This window comes from Labrus bergylta, chromosome 18, assembly GCF_963930695.1.
Source record: "Labrus bergylta chromosome 18, fLabBer1.1, whole genome shotgun sequence".
Classification (NCBI taxonomy): Eukaryota; Metazoa; Chordata; class Actinopteri; order Labriformes; family Labridae; genus Labrus; species Labrus bergylta.
In genome coordinates, this window is record NC_089212.1 from 875,752 (window position 1) to 892,528 (window position 16,777).

At 36.8% G+C, this 16,777-nt stretch overlaps 1 protein-coding gene across 1 annotated transcript; it reads left to right on the plus strand.

Moving 5' to 3' along the window:
* Positions 1 to 1,441: 1,441 nt before the first annotated feature.
* On the plus strand, positions 1,442 to 16,478 carry LOC109992126 (calpain-1 catalytic subunit). The gene is made up of 21 exons (XM_020644624.2): positions 1,442 to 1,580; positions 2,255 to 2,509; positions 3,007 to 3,076; positions 3,247 to 3,365; positions 3,471 to 3,604; positions 3,703 to 3,877; positions 4,722 to 4,882; positions 5,025 to 5,099; positions 6,491 to 6,651; positions 7,291 to 7,457; positions 7,757 to 7,768; positions 7,873 to 8,081; positions 9,278 to 9,323; positions 9,472 to 9,540; positions 10,225 to 10,282; positions 10,407 to 10,468; positions 10,679 to 10,747; positions 10,912 to 10,990; positions 12,333 to 12,446; positions 13,354 to 13,406; positions 13,652 to 16,478. The coding sequence occupies exons 2-21, from the start codon at positions 2,273 to 2,275 to the stop codon at positions 13,676 to 13,678; spliced, it is 2,097 nt and encodes a 698-aa protein (XP_020500280.1). The 5' UTR covers positions 1,442 to 1,580; positions 2,255 to 2,272; the 3' UTR covers positions 13,679 to 16,478.
* The last annotated feature ends 299 nt before the right edge of the window (positions 16,479 to 16,777 follow it).

Consider the following 16,777-nt stretch of genomic DNA (forward strand, 5'->3'; position numbering starts at 1 on the left):
TCGTCCAACGGTGTTAATAAGTCATGGACTCTAATAATCATACAATACACATTACACAAATAAGACCATGGTATAAAAAACACAGTGATCACAAGATGTCAGATGCATTTTCATTAGCTTAACTTCTGTCGAGCACGCTCAACGTAGGCTACTTTCCGACTGAGTCCATATTTTATCTAAATTCCCTTGTTGGAGTTCTTCACACAACATGTCCAGTCACGGAAAACAAACAAGATCACGCCACGTATATTGTTAGACCTGTTCCTGCAGCATTGTGTAATTTGTGGAGTAAATTCTGCCCGATCTGCTCGGCAGAAAGGTGATTCAATTTACCTTATCCCATACTAAACAACCTCACAATGTCTCCAGCTGTATTCCCCAACATTAGTGAACTCGGATTATATCAGGAGGCAAACGGTATGATGGACGACCTATCGTCGCTTCCGCTGTCTCCGACACAACGTAAAGTTGGTGTGCAACTTCTTGAAGACCATCTAGAACTTCTAAGTCAACTTCAGTATCCCCATCAGCGTTAAGCTGAACTAAATCCTCCATTAAACTTTCAAGATGAAACTGAAGGTAGTCATTGTGTGCATTGCTCTCAACATCATTCGCCAAAGATCTTAAACCATCGGCAACAGCTCTGACAAACCCCTCCATTGAAAACACAAACAATTTGTTAACTCAGCAGTTAGAGTCAGAACGGTCAAGGCAGTAGTAGTAGATCAAATCATATCAATCTAGCCAATCCTGTTTCAGAGTGATGTAAGGACAGCCCACTTAATTTACATATATACTTTTCCTCTTAGGACCTGGACACAGAAATACAGAAATAAATAGATGTGTAAATGTAAAAAAACGGAAATAAATTAATAACTCAATTAATGTGGAAATTAATGCATTGATACATATATAACTGTAGAAATACGCTAATAAATGAATAAATACATGTAAAAAATATATAAATAGCCTTTTTCATGAACAAAGTGTATTTATTATTCATTGATGTATTGTTTTTAGCATTTATATATTTATTTATATATTTATTGATGCATTTATTTAATTATTTATACATTATTGTATGCATTTCTCCCAACATTTAGTTATTTATTTATTTATACTTTAGTCATTTTTTGTCCCTCATAGACACTTTTATTTTATTTTATTTAACCTTTATTTAACCAGGAAAAAGTCTCATTGACATTAAAAATCTCTTTTACAAGAGCATCCTGGCCAAGACAGGCAGCAGCACAATTACAGGGTTTCAGACATAAAACACATAAATACAGGAATCACAAAAAGAACCATTCATCAGAATCTGTCATAAGTCATCAGCAACAAAGTGATCAAAAAGGGCAATACGAGTTAGCTCAAACATCTACATTCAGATTTTGTTCTTATGTAACATGTCCCCGCCCTGCTCCATATTTCTCAGGAGTGAGAGAAACACTCTCAGGTTACCTGTAATACAGGTTCATAAAGGAACAGCCTCTGCTCACTGTATTAGCCTGAGGGGCATGCAGGCATTATAAAATAACTGGGATCGACCCATCATCATCAACTTCTCTCTCTGGCTGGAGGTAAGATTAACGTCTTTATATGACACATTTTCAACAGATCAATCTTAACTTTGACTTAAAGAACAAAATGTAAAACATACTGAATTGAATCTTTAAATGACTTTACTATATCTTCAGACATTAAGGAAACTTGCTATGTTGTCGCCGCCGACAGGCAGGCATCATGTCTCTGCTGCTGAGGTGGCAGCGGCCGGCGGTGGCAATATATCTGCGAGACGGTTGCTGCCGACAGGCCGGTCTTGTGTCGCGGAGCCCGGCCACCGGCTTAGCCACGGCCGGGCTCGCCGGCTCCCGGCGAGCAGCCGTCTCGCCGCTATATTTATATATTTTTTGCCATAATAAGAATGAAGTCAATGAACTGTACCAATAACTAGAATATTGTCAAGAGAGACCCTATATTTTATGCAAAATGAATTAGAAGAACCTAAAATGTTTACTCTCTTTGGCTGAATGGAACTGGTTGGAAATTAAGTGATGTTCAGGAAAGATAATACATTTAAATAAGTAAATAAGAAACTATTTAATTTACAAATCAACACACATCATACATTTCCTTTTATTTATTTGAACTCTAGTAAAGCTGCAACATATCACAAGGCGAGTTATTTGTTAATGATGGAATGTGTACATGCTGGTTTTTCTCACACTCTGTACTCTTCTCCTTTTCTGAACAGAGCTGAAACATTGCAGCCATGCCTCCACCAGGTGTGTGTATGAACATCATCAATGCACGTCGCAAGAAAGACGGTTATGGGACTGTTGTTAACCCTGAGAAGTTTCTCAACCAAGACTTCCAGCAGCTGAAACAGTACTGTCTCATCCGGCGTGTAAGATTTGTCGATGATATGTTCCCACCTGATAGAAACTCAATTGGTGAAGGGCTACTGAGCCCTACTGACATGGCTCGAGTCGTGTGGCTGAGACCGGGGGTAAGTTATGGCTGTTACTTTGAGTTAATGGTTAGATTTTGTTTTAATAATCCTAAACCAGCAGAAATCTAAATGTATTAAGTTGGAAATGATCTCTGTGGTAAACCAGCATTTCTGTTTTTTTAAATATACGAAAACTCAGATCAAGTCCCTTTTGCCTCATTGTTACACATGTAGCAAACATAGGGAAAAGTCAGCCATTAAATGTTCTTTTGCTGTAGTTCTGGGTTGTACTGTTGGGATATTTTGGGTGCAAATGATTAAACACTTTCAACTCTCAATAGTTTTGATCCTTGTCAATGTATTAAGGGTATGTACTGTACCTATTCCCAGTTACAGAACTACCAACCACACATAACCATACTATTTTACGATAAAATATTTCCTCATATATTTTTGAAGATGGGATTTTTTGATGATTATTACTGTGCTTTACGTTATATCTGGGGTGAGACTTTGACTTTGACAATTTCTGTATTGTATATTTTTTGTTTTAGAAACTTGTTCCAAATCCATCTTTTACTGTTGATGGGGTTTCCAGGTTTGACTTTGGTCAAGGCCTAGTTGGTAAGAAATGTACTTCATTGATAATAATAATAGTTTCAAGCTGCACAGTAGACATTAGAGATATGTGTTTAGCCCTGTTGGCTCTCCTAGAATTCTAATAGTCATTTATTTTTTATCACTAATCTTCCTCAGTATAAGTTTCTCATAAGAAACTTTTTCTTTCCTACCAGGTAACTGTTGGTTTCTTGCATCTATTGGAGCACTTACATTCCAGACTTATATCTTTGAGCAAGTTGTTCCTCTTCAGCAAAGGTATGAAGAGGACTACTGTGGCCTGTTCCACTTTAAGGTGAACCAGCAATTATTACCAATGAATAAATCATTCTGATGAATGCTACACACAATATCTCACTTAGATATTAAACTGGTATCATATTATTTCTAATGAATACAGTTCTGGAGATTTGGAAGATGGGTGGATGTTGTCATTGACGACAAGCTACCAACAATTGATGGCAGACTAATCTTCGTTCACTCCACGGACCCGACTGAGTTCTGGCCTGCTTTGCTGGAGAAAGCCTATGCAAAGTATGTAACATAGTATTTTATTTCTCACACATATTTGAGAATTTATTTGTACTTTTTTTTTTGACACTATGTGTAAAAAGTACAACTACTTGTGATAGAGTGTGTGGTTCCTATGCTGACATGAATGCTGGAACTCCTGCTGAGGCTATGGTGGACTTCACTGGTGGTGTTCACGTATGTGTCCAGCTGGCAGACCCCCCCCACAATCTGTGGGAGCTGATGTGCAGAGCTGGTCAATCTAAGTCACTGATGGGTTGCGGTACACCCCAGGGGGTATGTAAGCATTGATTTATCACAAAAAAACACAAAACTAGCTGGATCAATGTATTTTATGTGCATCATGCTACTTGGAGGTCAGCTTCATAAATAAAGGCAGAATAAGAGATAAAAACATTTCTGATATTTTACCCCTGAGTTGCCGCCTCCATATTTGTTAATGAATTGATTGATGACAACTCTTGTTTTTAAATCAGGAAACTAAACATAGATGTAGGTCTCTCTGTTCTACCATGAAATGAAATGCTGGAGAAGTTTCAACATGTCAGGTTGCCACTGATTCATTACTCTTTGATAAACAGGACAGCTGAGTTTAAAACTACAGGCACATTTTCTTTGAATTGGAATTAAAATAGACAAACTAACAACTGCTTTAATTTGATTTATCTTCTCTGGCAGTAAAAATAAATAATTACCTGGTTGGAGCTGTTTGTGAATGAAATAACTAGTTTGAGTTTACATGCTAGAAGTAGTAGTATAGAAGTAAATCAAAACTAACTACACTTCACCTTGGAATGCAGTTCTACCTTGGAATTTTTTTTATGATGGTATGAGGTAAAGAAAAGTTTGGGTTTTTTTTGGTCAAGAAAGCAGATGTGAATGCATTGCATGTCAAAGTGCAACACAATACAATCAATTTAGATCCCTGTTTGAACTCTTTGGTCTTATTAATTGTTTATTTGACACCTTTTTATGTACAGTTGTACTTACATATAGAGTCAACTGATTCCATTTGGTGAGGAAGTAAGCTAACAAAAATACATAAATGAATTGTTTTTGTCTTCTGTTAAACTTCATTTATATTTTCATGGACTATATTTATTCCATCTAAATCTTTTAGAAGACATCTGAAAACACTGTGCTACCAAATGGATTGGTCCAAGGCCATGCCTACACTGTCACTGGTGTGAAACAGGTGATGAGCCAAGGGACACCAGTAAATCTGGTGCGTGTATGGAACCCCTGGGGTCAAGGGGAGTGGAAAGGAGACTGGAGTGATAAGTAAGAACAAACAAAGTTGGTTTATGATTGTAAAAAATGCATGCATACTTTTTGTCTCGTGCAGAATGCATGGTACTATATGAAACGTCTTTTAGCCTATGTAACTTGTCTCATCATATAATAACACATTTGCATTCTACAGGTCCCCTTTCTGGCAAACCGTTAGTCCTGAAGATCGTGAGATGTGTCTGTCTGTGGCTGATGACGGGGAGTTTTGGTAAGAACATAATTAATCATTCATATTCTATTGCAGTAGCTCATTCTGTTGGGACTTGGGTTGGGAACTGGAGGGTTGTCGGCTCAAGTCCTGGTGCAGACCAAGTCTGGAAGTTGGTCTGGTAGCTGGAGAGGTGCCAGTTCACTTCCTGAGCACTGCTGAGGTGCCCTTGAGCAAGGCACCGAAACCCCTCACAGGAGCATTCACTGTGGGCAGCCCCCTCACTCTGTCATCTCTTCATTATTGCATGTCCACAGGATCCTGTTTGTGCATGTGTGTGTATTTCAGCCCATGTATGTGTGCGTGTAGCATGTTCAGAGTGTAAAAGTGAATTTCCCCTTGCTGGATTAATAAAGTATATGTTCCTCTTCTTCTACTTCTTTAAACAGGTTGAATACTTTCTTCATTTAATACCCACTTTAAAATATAAAATACATGCAGTGAATGATTTAATGTAATTTGAATATATGCGAGGAAACCTGAGCTACATGCAGAAATTGGTTGATCACTCACAATAAGTGACAGTAAAGTCAATTACAGTGTGCGGCGGATTTATTCATTTTTTCCATATTATGCCCTTTTTGGGGTTCGTATATTTAATCTATGTTCCTACTTTTGTATGTTCACAATAGCTAAAGTCCGAAAAAAGTGTCTGTTTTCATGTACTGCTCCTCCTTGCTCCTTCTACGCTCTGAGTCTGTCAGCTACGCTCTGCTGAGCCCCCGCTGCAGAGCCCCACGTGGGCCAAGTCTGCTCTGATTGGTCTGCCGATCCGCTCTGTTGTTATTGGTCAGTTGCTCAGCACGCTTTTCGGAAATGTCACGCCTCTTTTACCATATTTGGAATGCAGCCACTGGCTCCGTCCGAGGGTAGAATAAACATTAGCACCTTAGCACTACTGTGCTACCGCAGGCTACGGCATATCGCGGGTGTGCTACAGAAGTTAACGGGCGTGCAACATGAGCTGCAGGGCTTGCCACAACGAGCCAATGGGCTTAGATCAATGATCTCACACTGACAATGACGTCGGACTGACACATTTTTATCGAGGGGGGCTAGAACCGAGCGTTACATGCGGCTAATGCTAATGCTAATGCAGGCGGACATAGGGAGAAGCCGCGTTTCCACGGACTTTGAATTTTTGCAAATAGATGTGCCTAAACATGCACAGGACACATGGAAAACACACTAAAGAGCATACAAAACCAGAAAAAGCATAAGATGGGACCATTAATTTTTAAATTACTTTGGTTTTTATTCCAGAAACACCTGATAACAGTTATATATGTATCACACATGTATTAAATCTATGTATGTAAAATTAATTTAGTTGGATCAATATATTTCAAATTTGAAAAAGCATTGTCTAAATTGACTATAAATGTCAACAGGATGACCCAGGAAGACTTCTGTAGGTTTTACTCAGATCTTGACATCTGCTGCCTTTGTCCTGACTTCCTTGATGGAACCTCTTCATGCCACTGGAAAACCTCTTTCTACGATGGCAGATGGGTTGCAGGAACCACTGCTGGAGGATGCATGAATAACCTCGGTACTGTCAGGATTTATAAATCTACAAAATATTTCTAGCTCTATTTGTTGACTGCTAAAACTTATCCAATTAATTATTCCAATTAACATTTGATTTATAACAGCTTTATTAAAGGAAAAAAGAATAACTCTGAAATATCTTTATGAAATAGCCCATCCATTCCAAATACCTAAAAACAAACACTGCTCCCTCTTTTTTTCTGTGTATCAATACATTCCAAGAGTTTTCAAAGTCTCACAATGTCTAACCACATATTCACGACTACCCTTTATTACAACACCTCTGCACCTCTCCTTCAACTCTTTTTCCACTACTGGAGCTGCACTGTAATGTTTCTAAACCTCTGATAAAGAAAACTCACATTCAAGAAACCACTGTTAGAATTTTCAAAACCTCTAAAAGATGAATTTAGTGATTCAACTGAACCATTAATTATTGATTGATGATTTTAGAAGGACTAAGTAATGGGACACTTTATAGACAAATCAAATAATATATTTTAATGAAAAATGTGAACAGTATTGTATATTCTGACATACAGCATCAAGAGAAAACAGAAATAGACAAAATTATACATATAGCCAATGATTATTGGTTCATATATTGCTTTTCACATTTGCAACCCTTTTTGCCTTGTAGAGAGCTTCTGGACTAATCCTCAGTATCGGGTCACAGTTGAGAAGTTATTCGGTGAGTGTTCTGCCAAACAAGGGGAAAACAGCATGCTTGTGTCTCTCATGCAAAAGCCTGACAAGAGAAATAGACGCCTGGTCCAAAATCTACACATTGGATTCTCCATATTTAAGGTAAGAAAAAAACAACAACGGCATTATTTTTTTACGTGGCTGACTTATGGCTCTTCTTGTTCTTCCAGTTTTTGAATTAGGATTTCTGAATATTTCTGTATAACAATTTCTTTTTCACAAGACACCTTAAGATGATTTTTTAAACTAGATTTTATCAAATTAAATATTTATTAAGCCCCTTTAAAGATCAGTAAATTCCATGATTTTTATTTGCATTGTGTATATATGTGTTCATTTTGACATATTAATCAGAGTTATATTTATCTGTCTCCTTTGTTACCCGTTTCTCATCTTCAAAGCTGACCAAAGAAGTAAGTAGCATTTTGACACAATCTTCAGGCACAGTATAAGCCCATCACATGTAGCTATGGAAATAGATTTGAACTTAAATGATCTGTTTGTCATGGTTTTACAGCATGAAACATACAAGGGGAAGTTCCCAGCCTCCTTCTTCAGCAGAAACAAAGCTGTGGCTCAAACAAAGAGCTACATGAATGCTCGTGAGGTGATGGAGATGATGAGTCTGGAGCCTGGTGAATACCTGATTGTGCCATCTACCTTCACTCCCAATGAGACAGCATCCTTCATCCTGACCATTCTCTCCAAGGCTGAGACCCACGGCAAGTAAGTGACTCACTCTGACCGGCTCACCCCGACCAGCTCACTCTGACCAGCTCACTCTGACCAGCTCACCCCAACCAACTCACTCTGACCAGCCTTTAAAAGCACTTTTTCTAAAGTACACTTGTGCCTTATGTTGAGCAAGCTTAATGAAAATTGTAAAATATTACTGTAATCACTTTTTAGGAATAGTAACATTACATAAATGAGTACTAATGAGGAAAGAAATGTTGTTCCACTTTTATTAATGTAACAATTCATACAATAATTGTTGCTGTAGTGGTTGCCACATTGGGATTTTAATTTATTTTATCTGTAGCAAGTTGAGTGCAGTTGTTCTAAATGTATTGGAGAGACCACCTTAATAAGACAATTCTGAGGGAATAATGTGAGACCAAAGTAGAAAGAACTGTCCTGATTCACAGATTTGTTTCCATTTTCTGAATATTATTTGAATTTAACCAACTTACTTCCAACTGCTAGAAATGTATAGGGCCCCCTTTAAGTCACAGCCTTTATCGTTAGGGATAGCCAGTAAAGTCTTAGTCGATTAAATGGAAATTTAGATTCAGATTAGTTGACTAGTCTAAAGGTATGAAACCACTTAGGACGATATATTCAAGCTGAGGGGACTCAGTCAGTCATTATCATTATTATTATGCTGATCTGTGATCTTTTTAAATTGAGCAGGATACCAGTGTGCATGGCTCAACAATGTCAGCAGTGGGTTTATCTATTTGTGCTACATATTTCACCTGACACAGCCTTAAAGCAATTTTCTAGATCAAAACCCTGCTCAGTTGCACGACTCTTATGTTGATGCCTTCAAGTCACTATCCTAGTTTACATTAGATGCAACATTTGATTTGTACTGAGGGTCAATATAGAAATAATATTAATTTGTTTAACCAACTAGTAGTTCTGGTGCATTGTAGGGTGAAGTTAAAACATTATGTTGGCTAATCGTGCACATTCCTAGTTTTTTTTTCATTTTTTAATCTCAACATGAATAGTAAGCCATCAAATGTATTAAATAAATGTTGTCGACAAAACCCATTGATGTTCAAAAATGACATTAGCTCACCATTTTGCTTACTTTTACTATGGAATTTGAATATCATTACTAAATTTCAAATCCCACTAAAGAGATAACACAATGACTACAAGTCACTAATGTCATTTGTCTTTTTTTTTCTCAGTGAAAACTCAAGTGGCCATGACCATGAACATATGGAAGTGGAAGAGGTAATGTATTGAAGCATATTATCAGTGTTCATATTTTCATGGTATTACTGCTGGATACATGTTGATAACTGTGTGTTAAACTTATGACACCTATGGTGCAAGTGTATTCATTCATCTGTGGATCTGAAAGCACTCCATTTTTTTGCAGCCCATGAAAGCAAAAAAAGAACCAGATGAAGAAAATAAGAGAACATTGTTCCGTCAATACTCTGACAAGGTAATTGCCTTTAAGGAATAGTGCAACATATGAAACGTACTTATGATATACTTATGTGTTCTGCTAAAGGCTCCACCTTTGTAGACTTCAGGAGGTTACTGCTCCTGACCCAGAAAGAGTCATGCACACAACCACCTACACAACTAAGAACTGCTATATCTTACAATTAGTTTCTGTATTAATCACACAAAACAGGAGAGCTTTAGAGGTGATGGTACAATTCTACAATTCACTTAGCAGACGCTTTTATCCAAAGCGACGTACATCAGAGAGTAAGTACAACACAAGAAAGGATCTAGAAAAAAACGAACAAGCGATCAGCTTTGAGTCTGATTGGACACACAGGTGCTGGCAGAAAGTGACCAGAGGCAAAGCACAACATTGACGGCAGTTCTCGAGAGCTCTAATCAGTATAGAAACCATCTTATAAGTCGTTGCTATCAAACAAAAACCATCGTCATTACCATCATCATCATCAATAATATGGAGACCATCATCATTAAGTTAGTAGGTATTCATGAAAGAGCTGGGTCTTTAGCTTTTTCTTTAAGATGCAGAGGGACTCTGCAGATCAAAAGAGTGTATGGCAAATGTTATTTCTTGTTGTTGTTCAGCTACACTAACTGACTGTTACTACCAACTACATAGATACCAAAAGAATCTTTATTCTCTTTTCTACAACAGTATGAAGAGGTTGATGCTGAAAAGCTCCAGACAATTCTCAATCAGCAAATCCTGAAAGGTTTGGATTGTAAAATTTCAAACAGGATAAATGAGCTTATAAAACACTCATCTTGATTAGGACTACAATGTTGATTTGTTCAGACCAAACTAATGATCCAGGTGTTTTTTATATTGTTACTTAGGAGACTTGAAAACTGGAGGCTTCAGCATTGACGCATGTCGCAGCATGGTTGCTCTGATGGATGTATCCTCTTATCTGGAAGTCTCAATGTATTTGTGCAAGAATTGAAAGAGGAGGATTTTTTTCACAGTTATCAAGTTACATAAAAACATTTAAGTTGTACACATGCCAGAATCTGCCTGCCCTTTAATGGAGTTAATACTCTGGAATGATTTAAAGGTCATGAACATCTCATGACATGTACTGCTTCAATCCCTTAATTATGGGTTACAGACATCTGTCACTGGCAAACTGAACGGGGAGGAATTTGTCCGTTTGTGGAAGAAGATCAGCACATTCAAGGTAAAAGAAAACAAGTGAAGGTTAAGCATGATCAAATAAAACAAAGATTACGGATGACTTACTAAAAGTGACAGATGAGAGTTCATCCTAATGAAAGATTTTGATCTTGTGTTTTCATGGTTTGTGTGTTTTAAGTTTCACATTACTGTCTTCTTTGTAACCAGGACATTTTCTTTTGCACGGATGTTTCACAAACAGGAACACTCTCACTGAGTGAGCTCCGGAATGCAATTACTGCTTCAGGTAAATGATAAACCATTTATTTTTGTCCATGCTATGTTCGACCATCCTGTGTTAGGAGGGAAAGAAAAAAATGAACATGTGAAAAAAAAAACAGGTAAAAATCTTTCCAAGTTCCTTTTTCCATTTGTGATAAATAGTGATAAAAAATAAACAAACATTATTGTCCCTGATGTTCCTTTAAATGTACACATAGAAGTGTTGTAAGCCAACAGACGACATGCCATAGTGGTGCCAATACAATAATACCAGCATGGCATAGTGGTGCCAATACAATAATACCAGCATGGCATAATTACTGTAATTACAGCTGAGCCTGGTAGACAGCAACCATAATAACATTTGCATTTAAGTGTCAAACAAAAACAGATAGTGAGTATTTGTTTTAAAACTATTAGTTTGAGGAATGACTGCATGTGTATACAGTACGTGATTACATATATGATATAAATTAAAAGATTGGCAAAAAGTGTCCCAGGGGCAGACTAGGATCATGAATCAGGGTGTTTAACTACATCCCAGGCTTCCACATTAATTTGTGAAGGCTAACTTTGTCCCTAGTTCTACTCTTAACAGTCAGTTAAACCAGCTACAAACCAGTATAACACACTGTTTATTCACCTTCATATACCATTCTGTATTATACAAAAAAGCAAGGGCCGCTATGAAGTAAGATTTTACCAAGCGCTGCAGTGACAGTACGGCAATAATAAAAAAACATAATAACAAATACTATGGCAACTCGCCAAGCACAATAACCCAACCAGGTTATATAATGTTTGCTCATCTCTTTGACTTCTCACAGCTGGCCGATTAGACCCTGAAGCCAAATGTTCCGCTCCTCCCAAGATACAATCTGTGCCTGCAGAATACACCTATGAAATACAAGTTTTTGTTTTACTGATGTATGCCAAAAAAATTGTTTTGCAAGCGTGCCAAAACACATTCAAGATATGTTAGGTATTGTTTGCTTGGAGTTTATTACCTGTACTTACCTATGCATTTCATTCTAGTCATACTTATAGCACAACTTGATTGTCTGTAGCCTAAAGAATACTTTTGTGATGTATTTCTGTTTTTTGTGTTAAAATGATAAACAGATTAGAGAAAAGGTTCCACATTGTATCACCAAAATGAAACAGGAAATCTATAACATTATCAGGATAAATACAATAATAACAAATAGAATGTTAACAACTACTTTGTCCTATTCTTATGTTCCAATAAGCAATAAAGAGTTAAAGAGTGTCATTGTTTCAAGAGATGAAAAATAATCTGAAGATAAATCAAAAAGGACATGACTCTGAAATCATATCTTATCTGTTGTCCTACGTGTATTGTTTAGGAAAGAAGCTTAGTGATGAGATGCTTAATTTGATGGCTCTGCGTTATGGCTCCTCTGGACACATGACTCTGGAGAGTTTCATCAGTCTAGTCCTGCGATTCGACTGCATGAACCGTAAGTAGAGTACATTTTGAAAGCGGATGATTAAAGTACATATAAATATTCATTTGATAAATAATGTTGAGTGTGTGTCTTTTTCCTGTGGTCAGCAAATATTTTTTGTCCTTTGTTTAAAAAATGTTTTAAATGTTTTATGCACATCTGCAGAAGGTGAACTGGCCAAGTTCAGATACTTTGGATAATTCATTCTTTTGTTGTTTTTGTGCTAACATGCTTGTCCCATTCATACCTACACATGCACTCCTTCAAGATATTTATTTTGAGACAATCAATATGTATGAGTGCAAGCTTGACTTTCATCCAGTCCAGAGCATTATTTATTATGATCATTCATCAGACACAAAATCCATGCAAGGTTGCAACAGGATGCCCCAGCTGATTTGGTGACTCAACTCATCAAATACACAAATATACATCAAATATATGTTTCTGCAATCACTGACATGTTAATAAAGTAAAACTTCCAGCATTAGTGTATGGATTATTGTTCCCCTTAAGAAATATGATTGGCATGATGTAAAGAAATTGAAATAGAAAGATTTAGGTTCTGAAAGTGCACGGTTGAAAATGTGTTACTTACAAACAGGACGCTGCTGCTAGCAGAAACATTTGATTGAACTAAAGCACAAAATAAAATAAATATATTATAATCCTAAATTAGTTTTTTTTATTAAGTCTGCTTACTTTTTTAGATAAACTTTAGTTGTTACTGTGGCTCAAGGATCAAACCATTATCCACAACATTGTACACACATTAACATTCCCTTCCCCTCTGGGAGACATTTAAATCACTTTGGTGGTCCATCGTGGTCAGGTCCAACTAATATATATATTTCTTTTACAACAAAATACCTTTCATATGTACATTTTTCTTACTAACCATTGGTGTCCTTCTCCAAAGAAATCTTCAGCCAGCTGTCAGACGGCATGACCTTGAATCTTAGTGAAACAGAGGTAAAATTCTGAGCTGGTGTTGATTTCCTACATTTTGTTAAAGCTTAAGGTTTTATCTTTTGATAATCTTTATATCTGGGGGAGCGGGTATCTCATTTTGCATTTGCAACTTAAAGCCAAATGTCTGTTGTTTGTGTGTTCAGTGGGATCTTTTGATTTATTTTAGATTATCTGTGATTAATTTTTGAACTGGTGCTACAGATACATTTCAACATGTTAATAATCTACTAATGATTTATTTTCAGTGGCTGTACCTCTCGATGTACACTTAACCTGGCACACAGAAGATGATCTGCAGGATTGATTCCAAAGAAAGCATTTTTTGCATGTGCTTTTGTATGCAATGATGGGGATTTTAGATTTTCTCCGACACTGGCTCCTCTGTTGCTGGCTGTGGTGTCTCCGCTATCTTTTTTTTTGTTGACTAAAGTAAAGCTCTGTTTCCAAGGAAACAGGGTCAAAGAGGTGCAGACAACTGTACCTGATGCTTTTGACAAAATGATCTCACACACATTAAAGATCATTGCATATGTCATAGAGCAGGTTAAATAACTGACAACATAAAGAGAGTCTTCCAGATCGAGGTGACTTTATTAAGAGAATCACTTTGCTGTTTGACATGTCAGTTTTCTTTCACCAAGCTTCAATAAATAAGTGTGCTTAACAAATTCTCCTGGGCAGCTTCTTCCAAATTTACCAGATTTTAAGAAATTCCACAACCGTTAGTGCTAGCAGAGGAAAGAGTACAAAAGTAAAAGTACTATTACTTTGATAATGTTTACTTATGTATGAGTAAAAGTACAAGTTTCAAAATGTACTCAAGTAAAAGTATAAATAAGTTTGTTTAAAATTGACTTGAATTAAAAATGACTTAAATACTTTTTTAACAATAGATCTCTCTGTAGTGCAAATAGGACACAAGGATTTCAATCTCAATGGTTGTTTCAAATTAAAGGCAAGTATTCACAAATTAAAGTGAAATAATAAAATAGAACAAGTGGACACAGGACATTTAATACTCTTAGAGAGGTATAATGTGTCTTTTTTATTTACTTTTTTCTTTAGGTAAGGGATACATTACATTTTTTTTGCTGCAACTAAACCTGAGAGGCAAAATAATCCATGTATTGTTTTAAATTGAGCCTGTATGAGTTTATATGAGATGTTTTTAGTCACTGTGTGTTGAAGCTTCTAACTGAATCTGTGTTTGAAGTTTTGATTTTCAGACGCCTGAGTTCTATTAAATTGCTGCAGCTTAAAACGCCTAATGTCCTGATACGTCTGGACATAAAAGCACCTCAAAGAGATGACAATAAGGGACTTTTATTGTGAAGAACTTTCTGGAATTAAATGTATTTGTTGCTCTGAGCTTCAGCAGAGCTGCACTTAGTGGTGATTCTCAATAACTCTGTTGGGAGAAACAGCATTCACAGAGTCACAGCCTGCTTAGTTTAATCATCTTGGACTTAATAAAATGACACATCAGCCTACAATACTTAACAAGAAACCTACTTAAGTAGAAGTACAGATTTTAAAAACTTGCCTAGCCTACTTTTAAAAGCAGGCAAGAAGTAGGCCTATTGGTGAGTATTGGCAGTTTTAGTTTCAGGTTGGAACATCATTTATTTATCCAGATATTTAGGCTGTATGGTGTTAAAGCTACTAATTTTATGATTCTTAAACTACTTATTTGTATTTCCCATTGGTGTGTATTTAGCAGGCAGGACCAAGGGATGTAATTCTAAAATGTTTCCACAAGATAGTGGCAAATTACAACCAAAACTAGCTTTGACTTACTCAGGTCCATTATCAAAGGAGATAACTGTGCACCGCCCTCTTTCATTTGTCTTTTTCAATTCATGTTTTTTTTTGTTTGTTTATTTTAATAATTTAAATTTTATTATGAGAGCAACTTTGCGTGATTGATTTATTTGAAGATACACCACTAAAGATGTCAAGTCAAAATTGGAGTTTGTGGTCCATTTAGTAAACAAGCATGTCAGGCGACTGCTGGGGGCCCCAGACCAGTAGGGGGCCCCCGAGGGCTGACAAACTAAAACCAAAGCAGTGGCCCAAAATGAACACATTTTTCAATGACAGTAGGAGATCTCTAAGGGGCCCCATCTGACAGCACTCACTCTCATTGCCCTGGTAAGCGTTGTGTGCATTTTTGCAGTGAAAACCAAAGTTTGTCAAAGTTTGTGTCATCTGTTTCATGTAATCTTTAAACTAAGAAAAATGAAAAGGAATTATCCGTCTATAGGAGAGAGAAAAAAAATAGGAAAAAGGAGGAAGAGGAGTAGACATAATGGTAATGAACACTGGTAGGATGGCCCCCCAAATAATTTCACCCAAGGGGCCCCACTCAAATCCCTCAAATCAAAGTTTACAACTCTACAGAAGCAGAAGGCCAAAAGGTAACAAACACTTCAAAAGAACAGAATCCTGCGGTAGATTACCATCATTAAAAAGCTGAATTGAGCTGTGTTCTATGCGTATACTGATATTGTTTGTTTTCATTGTTCAAAAACTGGTTTTCTGTTTCTAATCTACTGTGTGTTAAATTCAATATATGAATGATCCCGTACAGTGTGTGCTGATCCAGATATGAGCTGATCAGACCCATTTAGTCTTTGGAACCAGGCTGTAAACTGTAAAAACTGTTGTTATGTGTGTTTATGACTTCTGGTGCTTCTGCAGCCTGCCTCAAGCTGACACTCAAGTTTGTGGAATTTTGCACTTCTGCATCAGCTTCATTTTTCAACCCTGGAGGTTAAGGTCATTGTGTATCTAATGGTAAGTAGAATAAGCCAATTCCACTCTCTCTCTCTCTCTCTCTCAATGTGGTGACACCAGCCAGCAAGGCTCTCAATGAAGGTCATGGCTAAAGTAAAAACCTCATGTTCTCCTGTGAGTATTGTTTTTCCTGTGAGATTCTCTCTTGTCAAAACAAAGATCATTATCCTTGAGTATTGTACCAGTATGTGGATGAATAAGATGTGTCTGCAAGTTCAAACATTTCTTTAAAATATTTTTGCTACATTGTAAAAAATAAAGAGGATTAAGAAATTGTGTATTTTTACTGTTTAATCTGCTTCCCTAGGTAGGCTATATGTCACCCTCTTGTGGTGCTTATATTTCTTGTCCCTTTTTTTCTTTGTTCAATAGCTACTGTAATAATGAATTCTGATCATTGCTACCCACTAGACTCCACTCCTACCACATCTGCCTGAGGAAGATCTTATAGATCGAAAGATTGCCCTGTTTAAAAAATTCAGCACCAGACAGTGGTCCCTTTTTTCTGCAGTTACTTCATTTCTTGTCTTGCTCCTGTCTGTATTTTGCCATAATGTGCACACTTTATTTTTCTC

What these genes read in the sequence shown, in the direction of transcription:
- LOC109992126 (XM_020644624.2), top strand. Translation starts at nt 2,273, where the DNA reads ATGCCTCCACCAGGTGTGTGTATGAACATCATCAATGCACGTCGCAAG. An exon ending in GTGGCCTGTTCCACTTTAAG is followed by an intron (nt 3,366 to 3,470) that starts GTGAACCAGCAA and finishes TAATGAATACAG; the next exon opens with TTCTGGAGATTTGGAAGATG. An exon ending in TGAATCTTAGTGAAACAGAG is followed by an intron (nt 13,407 to 13,651) that starts GTAAAATTCTGA and finishes ATTTATTTTCAG; the next exon opens with TGGCTGTACCTCTCGATGTA.